Genomic DNA, 15478 nt, shown 5'->3' on the forward strand with positions numbered 1-15478 from the left:
GAAAGGAGAGACAGAATCTATAGATCAGCTGAGACCTAAAAAAACCAGACCAATTGCGGTCGTGTGGACCTCATTTGGACCCTGAAGCAAATAAACCAACTAGTAAAAGAAATGATGTGGTGATCAGGGAAATGTGAACGCTGACCGAGTATCTGACGATAGCAAGGGGGCTTGATATTTTTAGGCACAATGATGACAGTGTGGTTACTGTGGTTGTGTTTTGAACAGAGGCTTTAGGCTATTTCTCTGCAGAAATATTTAGGGAGGAAAGGATACAGTGGCCTGGGATCCGCTTAAAAAGTATTCCAGGGGAGAGGCAGAGGGTTGGGGAATAGAAGGAACACATTTGATCACGAGCCAGTAATTGCTGACGTCAGGATACACTGTGGTCTTCTAAAGTCGTTACGGTTTTCCCTCTACGATTGTAGATGTTGGAAAAATTTTAACAATTAAAAGGCGAGGGTGGGGGGAGTCCATTCTCGTTGCAGGTACACAAGGGAAGGGACAGGCATTGCTGCTTTCCTCCCTGTGATACCGAGGGCCAAAGAAGAAACAAAATGCCTACTTATATCCATTTGTACTTAGAAAAAAAAAAAAATCAAGTTACAGTTACCATTTTACCATGAACGCATATGACACATTTTCTTTGTAATACAAGAAAAGGCATAGGCTCCGGAGTTTGAATCTGAGCCTCTGTGGCCTCTTCCCACTCTGTCTGGGCCTGAATTGCCTGAACTCTCCCGGCCACTTGCACCTGCCTTAGAAATCTGCAGCCCAGGGGCACCAGGGGTGGCTCAGTCGCTCGAACGTCTGACTTAGGCTCAGGTCGTGATCTCGCAGGTCATGAGTTCGAGCCCCACATCGGGCTTGCTGCTGACAGCCCGTCCACACAGAGCCCGCTTCAGATCCTCTGTCGCCCCCCCCCCGCCCCTCTCTGTGCTTATGCTCTCTCTCAAAACAAAAAAATAAATAAATCATTTTAAAAACCTTTCAAAAAAAAAGCAGCCCAGCCCTATCCTCCCCGCCCCCAATTTGTGTAAGAAAACTCAGAATTGGCAGCAAGAAGCTAATTGTTCCCAGCTCAGCTCGTCGGCACAGTGCGAGCCTCCCCTTTTCCCTCCGCTGCCTCCCCCCAGAGTCCCAATTAGAAGCCTTCCAGCCAGCCAGGCAGCCCGCGCTGCAAACGTTCAGCTGCAGCTCCCTGCCCCAGGACGGCCCTGCTCGGCCCTGGCGCCCTGCCTTCCTGGGAGCAAGAGGGCTGTGGCAGGGGGAGCCCCCAGCTCTGGACCATCCCTCCTTTGTTTGCAACCCCAACAGAAATGTCTCTTTGCGGTTTAATCTCGGTCCCCTTTCTGCCCAGCCATCCCCAGCTTGCAGTAGTAACAGCCCAGGCTGCCAGTCCTAGGGATCGTCTTGGCTGTTCCACTCGCGCAAACGTGCAACAGAGGGAGTGCGGGAGCCTTCTGGAAGTGTCCGCGGTCACCAGGAGGTCACCAGGTCTCTGGGCTCCAAGCCGGAGCCTGCAGTGTCTCCCCTTCACGGCCTGCCCCCTGGTGGCCCACCCCTGACATGCACTGCCTCCCCTCCCGCATCTGGAGGGAGCCCACCCCATCCTCCCACCTGCTGTGGGGAGGGGGGCGCGGGGGGGGGGGCACAGCCGTAAACCATGGTGTGGACCGCATACTGTGCAATCCAGTTTTCTTAGTGGGGGTTGGCATGGGGTGAGAGCAGAGACCTAGGTGTGGGATCAAGGTCTGGGTTCCAGGAAGGGATCGTTGAGATCCCAAATTAAAAAAAAAATTTTTTTTTAATGCTTATTTATTTATTACGAAGAATTTTAAATGTTTCATTATTTTTGAGAGAGAGAGAGAGGCAGAGTGTGAATGGGGGAGGAGCAGAGAGAGAGGGAGACAGAGAATCTGAGGCAGGCTCCAGGCTCTGAGCTGTCAGCGGGGAGCCCGACGCGGGGCTCGAACCCACGAACCGCGAGATCATGACCTGAGCCGAAGTCGGATCCTTAACCTACCGAGCCACCCAGGAGCCCCGAAAAGTCCTGATTTTTAGCACAGTTACAATGATAGCAACTACAACAGCTGCTGTTATTAGTTGCCACGGGCTGAACCGTGTCTCCCCTCCCCCCCAAATTCACACATGGATGTCCTAACCCCCAAGGCCTGAGGATGTGACTGTATTTGGACAGAGCATCTTTAAAGAGGCAAGAAAGTTCAAATGAGACCATTAAGGTGGTTTGTAGTCCAGCAAGGACGGCGTCCTGCTAGGAAGAGGAAATCTGGACACAGGAAAGACCACGTGTGGACACAGGGAGAAGGTGGCACCTGCACGCCACGGACTGAGGCCTCGGAGGGACTCAGCCCCGTCGACACCTTGATCTAAAACGTGCAGCTTCTGGAACTGGAAGGAAATCCATTTTTGCAGCACTTGGTTAGGGCAGCCTGACCAGGCGAACACATTTCCACCATGGCCACTATCATTTTCTGAGCGCTTGTTAATGTGTTTGTCACTGTGCTCAACGAATTACAAGTATTATCTCATTTAATCCTCACTCCACCCCAAGGGACGGATGTCATTATCATCCTGCCTCACAAATGAGGAAATGGGAGTTTATTTTGGGTTTCCAGCAGCTAGAACAGTGCGGATAGGAGGGCTCAGTAAACATTCATTGAAGGAGGGAAGCTCAGACAGCTTACAGGACTTGTCCAGGGAGCCAGCAAGGGGCACAGCCAGAGCCAGGATCTTAACCACATCTGTCAGGGTCCTAGTCCTGTGCCCTTAACCATACTCCCTGTGGGGTCAGGTACATTATGCCAAGGACGTGTGTCCCAGCAGGATGCCTGTTAGAGCCACAGCTTGGCGGGAAGAAGTCGATTCTGGATTTTTCCGAGGCCATGGCTATGCCCAGGTGTTTCTGAGCCCGAAACGAATCTGGTTTCGTTTATACCCTAGTCTCACCGAGAAAACTCCCAGGCACTGGGTCACAGACTGGGCAGTGTCCAGACCCCCCCCACCCCCCAGCCTGGAAGTGGCCTTAGAGAGAGCCCGTGAGCCCTTGGCCTTGACCACGCGTCCTTTGTTTGGCTCGAACCAATGATTTCGAAAGTACGGGGGGATCCCTCCCCTTTTCCCCTCCTCCTCAGCCCGTGGCCTCCCTCAGAGAATCCCCGGGCCTCCTCTTGGGGCCAGGAGAGGCTTCACATACCTTGTAGCCCTGGTTGATGCCGTTGATGAACTGGGGGCTGGGGGCATTCCAGGTGAAGCGGATGGTCGTGGAGTTGGTGGCTTCTGCGTGCACGTTGCCAGGAGGGACGGTGGGGACTGGAGGAGAGCAGAGGTGCGGGCGGCGGCGGGGCGGGGGGGGGGGGGGGGGGGGTGGAGAGCCCGGGCCGCGGTGCCCGGGGGGGGGGGGGGGGCGCCGGGCGGTGCAGGAGAGCACGGTCAGTCTTGCCCGGTTAAGTAGAGCAAACACAGGGATGGGGTCTGCAGACTCCGCTTCGCCCCACCCCTTCTCCCCCCTTGCTCTGTGGACTTAAGACATCCTCTTTCTCTAGATTAGTGTGGGTTTAATAAAACTCGCCTGACCCATTTCACAGGCTACCAAGAAATAGAAGCGAGGGCTGTGAAAATACTCGGGGAGGTTTTTATGTACGATACTCCGCGTGAGCAGTCTCGTGATCCTGTGGTGGACTGTGTAGAAGGTCCCTGTAACCCGGAAGCTTCTGCCGTGCTCGTGCTCCCCCCAACTCCTCTTTCCCTCAGGACCCTCCCACCCTGCGGGGTAGCCAGGGGCAGCGGGCAATAGCTCGGGACTGGATACAACAGGTGACATGGCTGAGGCAGGACGGGACAGGTACCGGACCGACAGGTGCGAGCCTGGGAGAGAGAGAAGCACCAGTCCTCCGTGGTCACAGTCCCCACCCACCTCCCTGCAGTGTCCACTCGGTGACTTTGCTGCTGTAGACACCCAGCCCGGCACTGTTGTAGGCGGCCACCTCGATCTCGTAGTTGGTCCAGATGATGAGGTCCTCCAACAGCAGGTTGTTGACATCGGCATCCGTGATGTTCTTGAACTGATACCCGACAGGCAGCCCGGCCAGGCAGTACCTGAGGGGCGGAAGGCAGGATGCGGTGGCTTGGAGTCAGCCTGCTTGGCGCGTGCCCAGGAAACCGGGTGTGACAGAGTGAGCGTTCCATACCCACGCTGTCCAATATGGCAGCCATGAGCATATACAGCTGTTGGGCACTTGAAACGTGGTTGGCACTGGGAACCTGTACATTTATTTCCTTTATAGTCAAAACCACAGGTGACCAACGGCCATCTCCCTGGATAGCACAGGCCTAGTGGATGTGTCTGTTCTTTCCGATGGGGGAGGACACTGGGGAGATGGCTACATGACCACGGATGATAAGAGTTCTGGGGAGATCACACTGGCCTCACCTTGGAGGGCTCATTGATGGAGGGCCAAGTCCAACCAAAGGTTGGGCTCATTTTCTTATACCCTCCAGAACAGTGGCTCCCCTTTTGACGGTCATTCACTTAGGTGAAGGGAAAACATCTGAGGCTACCTACTTTGCCAATTTCGACCTTCCACTGGAAGAAGAACACATGGTAATAAAGAAGTGGGGTCTGTTCAGGCGAAATTTTGGAGGCTGGATAGCCTCTACCCATTTTTGGAAAATCAGAGGCCTCAAATTATTTTGATGTGTTACGATACCCCATAGCGGTGGTTCTCGGAGGCTTACCCCGCATCAGAACCCCCTGGAAGGCTTGTTAAAACACAGGTTTGCTGGGCCCACCCCGGAGTTTCCCATTCGGTAGGTCAGGTGTGGGACTTGAGAAGTTGCATTCGAATCGATGCTGCTGCCGGCCTCAGGACCGCCCTCTGAGAACCACTGCTGATTTGGGGTCACCAAAAGCTCACAACAAAATGAACCGATAAGGGAGCAAACTCAACAATAACTTCTTCCAGAGAGCGTAAGCCTATAGGAAAAGGGACATGCCTTTTGCAGCCAGCCAGAATTCAGAACATTGGTGAATGTTCAGTAACTTCCACTTATGCTAATTTTAATTCACAAAACCGAACTAATAGCACTTAATAACTCAGTCTGAGGTTATCAGGGACGTGCCCTTGGTCAAGGGGAGACAGAAAAGTCTATATAACTGGGCTTCATTTGGCAGTAAGGACCAAAGAAAGGAGGTCTGCTTTTTGACCAGTTCTTGACCCAGTAGTTGGTTTCAGTTGGAATATTTTTGGTTTCCTGGGTGGTTGGCCCCTTGAATATTTTACCTGTCTCCCTGGGCCTGTGGAGCCGTGACATGTGGCAGACTTGCCCACCCATACAGCCTTGAGGACACGACACTGTACCCCTTCCCTCAAGCATTCCCATTGGTTTCCAAGGCTCTGCCTTCTGGAAGTTCTTCTTTATGTCTAACCCAAGTCTTTCATAACACAGTGAAGGCAGTTCTTGTTGCCGGGCCCTCGTTCGATGGGGAAAGACCCGCCGTGACCTTGCTGTTTCCCAATCCACATCCGACCCTCCCCTTGAGTCTGGGCTGCCCTACCTTTCCCGGGATTGGACGCCTACCTAATGATGTAGCCCTTGAGAAGGCCATTCTGGTGGCTCTCCGGAGGCGGCTGCCACTGGATCATGATGGACTGGTTGGTCCGGCCGCTGGCGATGACGTTCTGTGGAGGGGCCGTGGGGGGTTCCTCGGGAAGGGAGACCCTGGATATAAAAACGTCAAGAGTGGGTGGGACGGGTTGCTTGGGTGGCTTAGTTGGTTAAGGTGTCTGCCTCTGTTTTGGCTCAGGTCATGATCTCACGGTTCGCGAATTTGAGCCCCATGTTGGGCTCTGTGCTGACAGCTTAGAGCCTGGATCTTGCTTCCAGTTCTGTCTCCTCTCTCTGACCCTCCCCCGCTTAAGCTGTCTCTTTCTCTCTCTCTCAAGAATAAATAAACATAAAAAAAAGAGTGGGTGGGCTTTTCTACTCTTAGTCTTGATGGCAAACACAGGAGTTTAATGGGAAATGAGGAGGCTGCTTTGTTCCTGGATGACTCCGCACAACTGCTGTGCGCTTTGGGGCAAGTCACTTGACCTCTCTGAGCTTGTTTCTTTATCTTTTATTTTTTAAAAATTTTTTTTTCAACGTTTTTTATTTATTTTTGGGACAGAGAGAGACAGAGCATGAACGGGGGAGGGGCAGAGAGAGAGAGGGAGACACAGAATGGGAAGCAGGCTCCAGGCTCTGAGCCATCAGCCCAGAGCCTGACGCGGGGCTCGAACTCACGGACCGCGAGATCGTGACCTGGCCGAAGTCGGACGCTTAACCGACTGCGCCACCCAGGCGCCCCATATCTTTTAAAGGAGTATAATAAAGCTCCACCTGTCTGCTTTATGAGACTGGTTGAGGTTCAAATGACACCATGTATATATATGAATATTTTTAAAACGCTAAAGGGGCACCTGGGTGGCTCAGCCGGTTGAGCGTCCGACTTCGGCTCAGATCATGGTCTCACAGTTCGTGAGTTCAAGCCCCGCGTCGGGCTCTGTGCTAACAAACAGCTCAGAGCCTGGAGCCTGCTTCAGATTCTGTACCTCTCTCTCTCCCTCCCCCTCCCCCGCTCATGCTCTGCTTCTCAAAAATAAATAAATGTTAAAAAAAATAAAAAAAAAAAACCATTATAAAGCCCCAGATGTGTGTATTTTCTGTGCAGGAAAGGGACCTCGGCCTCAGCTTCTCACGTGCCAAAGAAGGTGCTGTTGGAGACGATGATGTCATAAGTGATCAGGAATGTCAGAAGCAGTGATGTTTTTCACTTCCCGGGTGCAAGCTGTAACTAGGTTTCCTTTTCCAACCAGCTGGGCCCAGGGCTGGGGACGGGCAGGCCGGGCGGGGCTGGCGAGGCGCGTGCGCGAGCCCATCGCCTGCTTCCGGAAGCGAGTGCCACTGCATTGCCTCCTCTGGAGCTGCCAGGGGACACGGCGTTCCACCGGGGTGCCGCAAAACTGACACGCATCCATTAAAAGCAGAAGTTAATTATTTTTGATGGATGTCTCTCCCTTTCAGCTTACTTTTATGTTTTTGCTTTCTGACGGAGAGCTTTGCAACGCGTACTGCACACTCCCACGTCTTTGTAAAGCCCGCAGCGAGGGCGATTTCACCTTTTTCTTTGTGACTCAGGGCTGTTAGCATGAGGATTCATCAGGAAGATGAATCAGGGTTTGAAAAACAAGCCTGAAGACGTGGAGAAAGTGTAGGGTAGATGTCCCAGCACTTTGAGGCTTTCTACTGTTGGGATTTTGTAGTTCTGAAGGGCTGGGGCCGTGTCCACGTTGTTCCCCGAACCACTGACGGACCACACACAGCCTGGCACATAGTAGGCGTTCAATCAGCAGCGAGTGAATACATTCTCCTGTAAGTGCCCTCCTGTTAGCTGCCACCTCTCTCTCCTGTGACGGTGCCACCACCCCTGTGGCATCCCCCCAGTGAGAACCAGAAAGACTTAAGCTCACTGGAACTGTGGCAAAACCCAACGATTGTTTTAAGCCAGAGGTCTGCATACACACACCTAAGAGAATCCTTTAAAGAGCCAAGTACGTTCTTGGCTCCCTTGTAAACTGTCAGCTGACCGTATACGTAAAGGTTTATTTCTGGGCTCTCTACTCCGTTCCATGGGTCTCAGTGTCTATTTTTATGCCAATATCATGCTTTTTGATTACTACAGCTTTCTAGTATCGTGTGAAATCAGGGAATGTGATGCCTCCAGCTTTGTTCTTTCACAGGACCGCTCTGGCTACTCAAGGTCTTTTGTGGCTCCAAATACACTTTAGGACTGTCTTTTTCTTTTTCCTAATTCTGTGAAAGATGCCATCGGAATTTTGATAGAGGTTGCACTGAATTTACACGTGGACATTTTGGGTAACATGGACATTTTAACAATATTAATTCTTCTCAGTGGGGAAAGGAAAGTCTCTTTAATACACGGTGTTGGGAAAACTGGACAGCCCACATGCAGAGGAATGAAACCGGACCCCTAGCTTACACCAGTCACAAAAATTAACTCAAAAACGGGGTGCCCGGGTGGCTCAGTTGGTTGAGCGTCCGACTCTTGGTTTGGGCTCCGGTCATGATCTCACGGTTCATGAGTCGGAGCCCCGAACGTCAGCCTCTGCGCTGACATCGTGGAGCCTGCTTGGGATTCTTGCTCTTTCTCCCTCTGCCCCTCCCCGACGTGCGCACGCTCTCTCTCCAAATAAATAAATAAACTTAAAAAATCGAATCAGCTGGAAATCTAAAGGAGAACAACGAAAAAAAAAATTAAAGACTTAATCGTAGGACCCTAACTTGTCAAACTCCTGGAAGAAAACATAGGGACAAGCTTTTTGATGTTGGTCTGGGCAGTGGGTTCCAGGAGACGACACTCAAAGCACAGGCAATAAAAGCAAAGATAAGTAAGTGGGACCACAGGAAATGAACAAGCTCCTGCACGACAAAAGAAACAACCAACAAAATGAAACGCTAAATCTGCAAACCATATATCTGATAAGGGGCTAATATTCAGAATATATAAAGAACTCATACAACCCAATAGCAATAAATAAATAAGTAACCCAAAAAACCAACAACAAAAAACCCCCAACCCGAATTAGAAATAGGCAGATCTGAACAGGCATTTTCCCCACGAAGACACACAGATGACCAACAGGTAGGTGAAAAGGAAATGTGAATGAAAACCAGTGAGGTGTCACCCCACACCTCGTAGATCAGCTCTCATGGAAAATCAAAAAGACAAGACAGAACAGGCATTGTCAGGGATGTGGAGAGAAGGGAACCCTCGTGCACTGTGGGTGCTGCTAGTGTGGAAAACAAAATGGCAGCCCCACAAAAGATTAAAAAATCCATCCACAGGATGGGATGCCTGGGTGGCTCAGTCAGCTGAACGTCCAACTTCAGCTCAGGTCATGATCTCGCGGTCCATGAGTTCGAGCCCCGCGTCGGGCTCTGTGCTGACAGCCCGGAGCCTGGAGCCTGCTTTGGATTCTGGGACTCTGGCTCTCTCTGCCCCTCCCCCACTTGCACTCTGTCTGTCTCAAAAATAGAACAGACATTAAAAACAAATTTTTAAAACATCCATCCACAGGAGATGAACACAGGATCTCGAAGATCTGTCTGCACGTGGAAACACCCTACGTATCTGTCAATGGATGGGTCCATCAAGCAGATGTGGTAGATGAATACGATGGAATATTATTCAGCTATGAGAAAGAAGGACCATTTGCACCAACAAACACTGTGCGATCTCGTACGCGGGGTCTACAATAGCTGAATTTAAGAGAAACAGAGAGGAGGGTGGTAGTTACCGAGAGCTAGTGAGGGAGGGACATGGGAAGATACTGGTCAAGGCTACAGCCTTCTAGTTATAAGCTTAACAAATCCTGGGGATCTGAAGTATAGCCTGGGGATGATAGCTGAAAGTCCCATATCGTCTACTTAAAAGTTGCTCAGAGAGGAGGTCGAAAGTGTCCTCACCACAAAAAAGAAATGGACGTGTCAGCTAACGCTGTGGTGCTGATCACATGGGAACATACAATCCATCGAATCAAAACACTGTGCCTTCAACTCATTCACACCGTGTCACATGTCAATTAGAATCTCAATACATCTGGAAAAAGTGAAGAGAAACATAAGAAAAGGAATGCTTTGGTGCATGGGATTTGTGTCACCGTCCCTCTGCCCTCTTGTTGCATGGCTTCTTTCTCCCCAGAGGTGACCACCTGGTTACAGGACTTAAGTGGCCAGAATCAGTCGCCTCCTACGGAAGCGGGTATTACCGGGTGATGCTCGAAAATGGACGACCCTCTGTTTTTCCTCAATTTTCATCATCTTTTTATTTTTTTTATTTTTTTTATTTTATTTATTTTTTTTTTAATTTTTTTTTCAACGTTTATTTATTTTTGGGACAGAGAAAGACAGAGCATGAACGGGGGAGGGGCAGAGAGAGAGGGAGACACAGAATCGGAAACAGGCTCCAGGCTCTGAGCCATCAGCCCAGAGCCCGACGCGGGACTCGAACTCACGGACCGCGAGATCGTGACCTGGCTGAAGTCGGACGCTTAACCGACTGCGCCACCCAGGCGCCCCAGTTTTCATCATCTTTAAAGCAGCCTCGCCAAAAGCTTAACCAGACCTGGCGTCTTGCGAGGCACTGGATACGGACATCTGTCACGTGCACGTAACAGTGACGGCGGCCGATAGGAGAGGCAGAGCAGAGCGAGGGGAGTCTTTGAACTCGCTCGGCTCCCAGTGAGAGGGACCATTAAATCGGTGCTTATCCTGCCCCGGGCACTGCTCACAGCACCTCCCCCGGGTGACCTTTCACCTTGGCGGCATCCCTGTGAGGCAGGTGTGAGTGACGCTACCCCTTTCGACAGAGGTGGACACCAAAGCCCCCAGAATCTGCACACAGCGGGCCCCGCGTGGCCATACTGGTCTCGGCCGTAGGCAGCCCCCCTCAGCCCCGCCGGCCAATGGGGTCACCGAGACCCACCGGGCGAGAGCACGTGCTCCGCTCACCTCTCCGTGTCCTTGCTGAACTGTCCCTTCCCCACGTCGTTGACGGCACAAAGACGGAACTGGTAGGAGCGCGCGGGCACCAAGCCCTTGACCATCACGGAGGTAGCCTCGGGGTCCACGCTGGCCAGGAGCACGGTCCAGGGGGCATCTACAAGGACAGAGGGTGGAGGCAGAGGTGGACATCCCGGGGGCCGTGTTCCTTACCCCCAGCCCCGTTTGGGCCAGCAGAGGCGCGCCTCCCCCAACTCAATCCGGCAGAGGCTGGTCACGTCATTTTCCTGGGTCCCCTTAGCCCACGTGTCCCAGGGGGTTGGAGGGTCCTGGGGAGGGAGCAAGGACTCATGGGAACAGAGATGGCAGGTGTCTTTTCTATCTTTTTTCTCCCCCCTCGAATCGATGAGCTCCAGGCAAACTGTATTGAAAATGCCCCTGAAACAAGGCCTGTGAATTCTGCAGGTCCCAGTCTGGAGGCTAAAGAAGAAAAAGAGTCGCCACGGCCTTGGAGGCTCTAGAGAGGCAGGTCCTGAGTCCCGCACCTCACAGACATGATCTCATTCAACGGCCACAGCGGCCCGAGGAGGCGGATGCCATCGCTCGTTCTGCAGGGACGCGGAGGCCTCCAGAAGGTCTGCTCAAAGGCAGAGAACTGGGACGTGGGGGAGCTGGATCCCGGCCCCGGGCCACCTCTCCAAGCCCGTGCCTCCGGCTGGCTGCTGCGGGAAGCCTTACTGTTCTCCGACATCTCCAGGACGTAGCGAAGCAGGGGACTGTTGCCGTCGAAGGGCTTGGCCCACGTCAGGTTGATGGCCCGCCTCTCCGCTGTGCTGAGGGTCGCCACAGGGCGCTCGGGGGCGTGGGGCAGCTGCCTGGGGGAGAGAGGTGTGGCGGGGCCGGCTGTGAGGTCTGGAGTCAGGTGACACACGGGCACCAGGGCTCAGACTGAACTTCGAGATGCCTCAGCCGCCAAGCTCGGCCTTCGGGCCGGCCACCTGGAGGCTCTGCTCCCTGGCTTACGGGCCTACCTGTCCTACCTGTCCCCAGACTCCTCTGCTCTTGACAGAAGGCCTCACTGAGTTGCGGTTGGGGGGGGGGCCCGGGCAGGCTGCCCCCTTACCTGACGCGCAGGTGGGCACTTCGAGAGTCATTGCCCCCGGCTGAGAGCACCCGGCAGGTGTAGGTGCCGATGTCCCCTGACCACGTCTGCGAGATGTGCAGGGAGCCGTTTTTGTCGAGACGGATGCGGGGGTTGCTCTCCATGCCCAGGGTGGCCCCATCCTTCTCCCAGACGTACCTGAGAGTAAGAAGAACCAGTCAGTAAAGAGAGGTAGGGAACTAGGGGGCACTTCTGGGGCTCAGCCCAGGGCGGATCTGGAGGAGAGTTCCAAAGGCGGCAGAGTCCCCCCCCCCCTTCCCCACCCCCCCCATGCCCCGGGGCTGGTCTGGGGCCAGAGCACGGTGGGCGCCCGATCAGCCCCCAGCCCACCGTCCCCGTGGCAGGTGCTCCGTCCGGGAGGGTTAGCACACGAAGCCGTCACACCTCTATCTCAGGTCTAGGTCAGAGCCGTGTTGCTTTTGGCCAGAAGCGACTGCCAAGCAGCCAGCACAAAAGAGCCGGCAAAAGGTAATCTTCCGAGGAGGTTAAAAGATTACAGCTGGAAAAAGAATTAACGTTTCCGCACAGACTGCATTTTGGAATTAGTTTTATGAGGGGAATCATTAGATCAATGCATCACTGTGACAAATTGACTTCAGTGTCCAAAAAATCACTTTAGCTTCGGTCAGTCAGTACAAAGGGGGACTTGAGAAATTACACACACGCCCGGGCCTGACAATAAGAAATATCCCCTCTGGAATGATTCTTGAGGAAATACAACTATTACTGTCAACATAACGTGGGGTGCCAGCTCCGGGGAGCACGTCCTGCTGTTGGGACTGAGCCGCTCTGTACATGACCCGTCACTCGCTCAGCTGGGGACAGGGTGGCCTGAGCCACAAGGATGGGAGAGAACTCTCTGTGTTAGAGAATGCAAGTTTGCTAGGGAGAATGAGCCTGTAATATTTTAAAGCTAGGTTTAAAAAAAAAAAAATCAGGGAATTGCAAATACAAATAGAAAAAAAAAAATACAGGAAAACCGAGAAGCTTTCCCATAATGGGTAACCATGATTAACAGCTGAGCATATACCTTCCAGACTTTTCCCTCCTGCCCCAATGGGCATGGTACCACAGTGTTTCTATGTTCTGGATTCAGATTCCCTGGTCAGATGTTGCCTTGGCCACTTACCAGCGTTTGTGATCCTGGGTGTGTTTATTTACCCTCCCTGTGCCTCAGTGTCCTCATCTGTCATACGAGGAAAATAATACCACCCGCTTTATAAGGTTGCTCTAAGGATTGTGTGAGTTAATATAAAATGCTCCAAGAAGTGCCCGGAGCGTGGCAAGGGATCAATAGAAGTTAGTCATCATTATGCACTTTGACTCTTATAGCACACGTACGTAAACAATATCTAGCTATCTACCCATCCGTCCTGACTTTAAAGCTGCTTTCCCGCCCCACAAAATGTCATAAACTTTTAAATGGGATGCTTCCACACCATGGTTTTTATCAGCTGCACGGTGCTTCCCACATGATTGCTCTGCGATCGTTCCCATAATGTTGGGTGACCAGCTTGGCTCCTTGTTTGTCGATATTATAGTTAATGCTGCGATGAACATCCTTGCAGTAACGTATTTTCCTACGTGCTAAATCATTTCCTCGAGGATACGTTTTCAGCAGTGAAACTGCTGAGTTAAATTTTAAGGCTTTTTATACATAGTTACAAATTGTCAGAAGGAATCACCTTCAATTCATCTCCATAGCTAGAAAAGAATCATCTGTGCCAGCACTGATGGCATGAGTAGAATTCCTGCATAAGAAACAGCTTATTGGCAGGGGCTCCTGAGTGGCTCAGGAGGTTAAGAGTCTGATTTCAGCTCAGGTCATGATCTCACAGTTTGTGAGTTCGAGCCCCGCATCGGGCTCTCTGCTGTTAGCACAGAGCCTGCTTCAGAGCCTCTGTACCTGCCCCCCTCTCTGCCCCTCCCTGGCTCATGCTCTTTCTCTCTCTCTCTCTCTCTCTCAAAAATAACTTAAAAAAAATTAAGAAAAAAAAAACAGCTCATGGCAAGCAGACATCTTTTGCCCTGGGAGGTGGCGTTTTGGGAAGCATAGATTACCACCCGTGGAGTGTTTATGCCCCAACAGCTGAACCCGAATCTGATCAACCAGTTCCTTGAATCTAAGTAGAAATACCAGGGATCGAGGTACAAGTGTACCACACCACGAAAAAGCAGCTAGCCAAACCCCGAAGGTGGGGCCTTCTACAGTGGGTATCGGCCAACAATGACCCACCGCCTGTTTGTGTAAATAAAGTTTTATTGGGGGGCGCCTGGGTGGCGCAGTCGGTTAAGCGTCCGACTTCAGCCAGGTCATGATCTCGCGGTCCGGGAGTTCGAGCCCCGCGTCGGGCTCTGGGCTGATGGCTCAGAGCCTGGAGCCTGTTTCCGATTCTGTGTCTCCCTCTCTCTCTGCCCCTCCCCCATTCATGCTCTGTCCCTCTCTGTCCCAAAAATAAATAAACGTTGAAAAAAAAAATTAAAAAAAAAATAAAGTTTTATTGGAACACAGACATGCCCGCTTGTTTGCACACTGCCTGTGACTGCTTTTGCACTGCAAAAGCAGACTTGAAGAGCTGTGACAAAAGCTATATAGCCCTCAAAGCTTAAAATATGTACTCTCTGGCCCTTTACAGAACAAGTTAGCTGGACCTCTGTCTTGTGGAACCTGGTCTCTCCAACTAATTAACTGCACATAAACAAAGCAACAATGAAAACAAGAATAAAAAGGAGGGGGAGGGGACTATGTAGAAAGGAGGCACACCAACCAAAAGCAATGTGTAGACCTTGTGTGGACGCTGAGTTCAACCAACCAACTTTTATTTATTTATTTATTTAGGTAATGTTTATTTTTGAGAGAGAGAGAGACAGAGTGTGAGTGGGGGAGGAGCAGGGGGAGAGGGAGACACAGAATCCGAAGGGGGGTCCAGGCTCCGAGCTGTCAGCACGGAGCCCGATGTGGGGCTTGAACCCACGAACCGGGAGATCGTGACCTGGGCCGAAGTCGGTCGCTTAACCGACTGAGCCACCCAGGCGCCCCATCAACCAACCAACTTTTAAAAAGGCACCTCTGAGATAATCAGGGCCATTGTATCAGCAGACATCAAGGGACTGATTTCTCATTGTGTTAGGTGTGACCAGGGACATGGTTGTTGTTATGTTTAAAGAAAAGTCCTTTTAGGTAAGAAATGCACACTGACATATGTAAAGGTGAAATTACACGCTTAATATTTGCTTTTAAAATATCGCAGTTAGGGGCGACTGGGTGGGTCAGTTGGCTAAGCATACGACTTCAGCTCAGGTCGTGATGTCACAGTTCGTGAGTTCGAGGCCCGCGTTAGGCTCGCTGCGGGCAGTGCAGAGTCTGCTTTGGATCCTCTGTCTCCCTGCTCTGCCCCTCCCCTACTCACGAGCATGTGCACGCACTCTTTCTCTCTCAAAAACAATAAACAAACATTAAAAAAATATTGCAGTAAAAAAAAGTGTGTGTGTGTGTGTGTGTGTGTGTGTGTGTGTAGTGGGGGAGGGGGATAGGCAAAATCAGGTGAGCAAAGTGCTGACAATCACTGAGGCTGAGAGACGGGTATATGAGACTTAATGACACTGGTCTCTCTACTCTGGCCTATCTTGGAAAATTTCCACAATAGAAAGTTAAGAAAGAATAAAAGAAAGGAAGGAAGGAAGGAAGGAAGGAAAAAAGAAAGAAAAAAAGGAAGGAAGGAAGGGAGAAAG

At 51.7% G+C, this 15478-nt stretch overlaps 1 protein-coding gene and 1 long non-coding RNA gene across 3 annotated transcripts in view; one reads left to right on the forward strand and one right to left on the reverse strand.

Annotated features, from left to right (window-relative positions):
- Positions 1-15478, reverse strand: part of SDK2 (sidekick cell adhesion molecule 2) — a 138885-nt gene that overhangs the window by 59817 nt on the left and 63590 nt on the right. For both annotated transcript variants that reach the window (XM_040452279.1, XM_040452278.1), the window contains exons 12-17: positions 11708-11884; positions 11323-11459; positions 10594-10741; positions 5602-5742; positions 3938-4119; positions 3218-3333 (exon numbers count right to left, since the gene is read on the reverse strand). In XM_040452279.1, coding sequence (XP_040308213.1) covers positions 3218-3333; positions 3938-4119; positions 5602-5742; positions 10594-10741; positions 11323-11459; positions 11708-11884 — 901 coding nt within the window. The remainder of the gene's footprint in view (positions 1-3217; positions 3334-3937; positions 4120-5601; positions 5743-10593; positions 10742-11322; positions 11460-11707; positions 11885-15478) is intronic.
- LOC121015375 (uncharacterized) overlaps positions 1-15478 on the forward strand; it is a 34344-nt gene that overhangs the window by 17191 nt on the left and 1675 nt on the right. The gene's annotated exons all lie outside the window — the stretch shown is intronic.

Source organism: Herpailurus yagouaroundi, unplaced genomic scaffold (assembly GCF_014898765.1).
Source record: "Herpailurus yagouaroundi ecotype Mexico unplaced genomic scaffold, PumYag 206, whole genome shotgun sequence".
Taxonomy (NCBI): domain Eukaryota; kingdom Metazoa; phylum Chordata; class Mammalia; order Carnivora; family Felidae; genus Herpailurus; species Herpailurus yagouaroundi.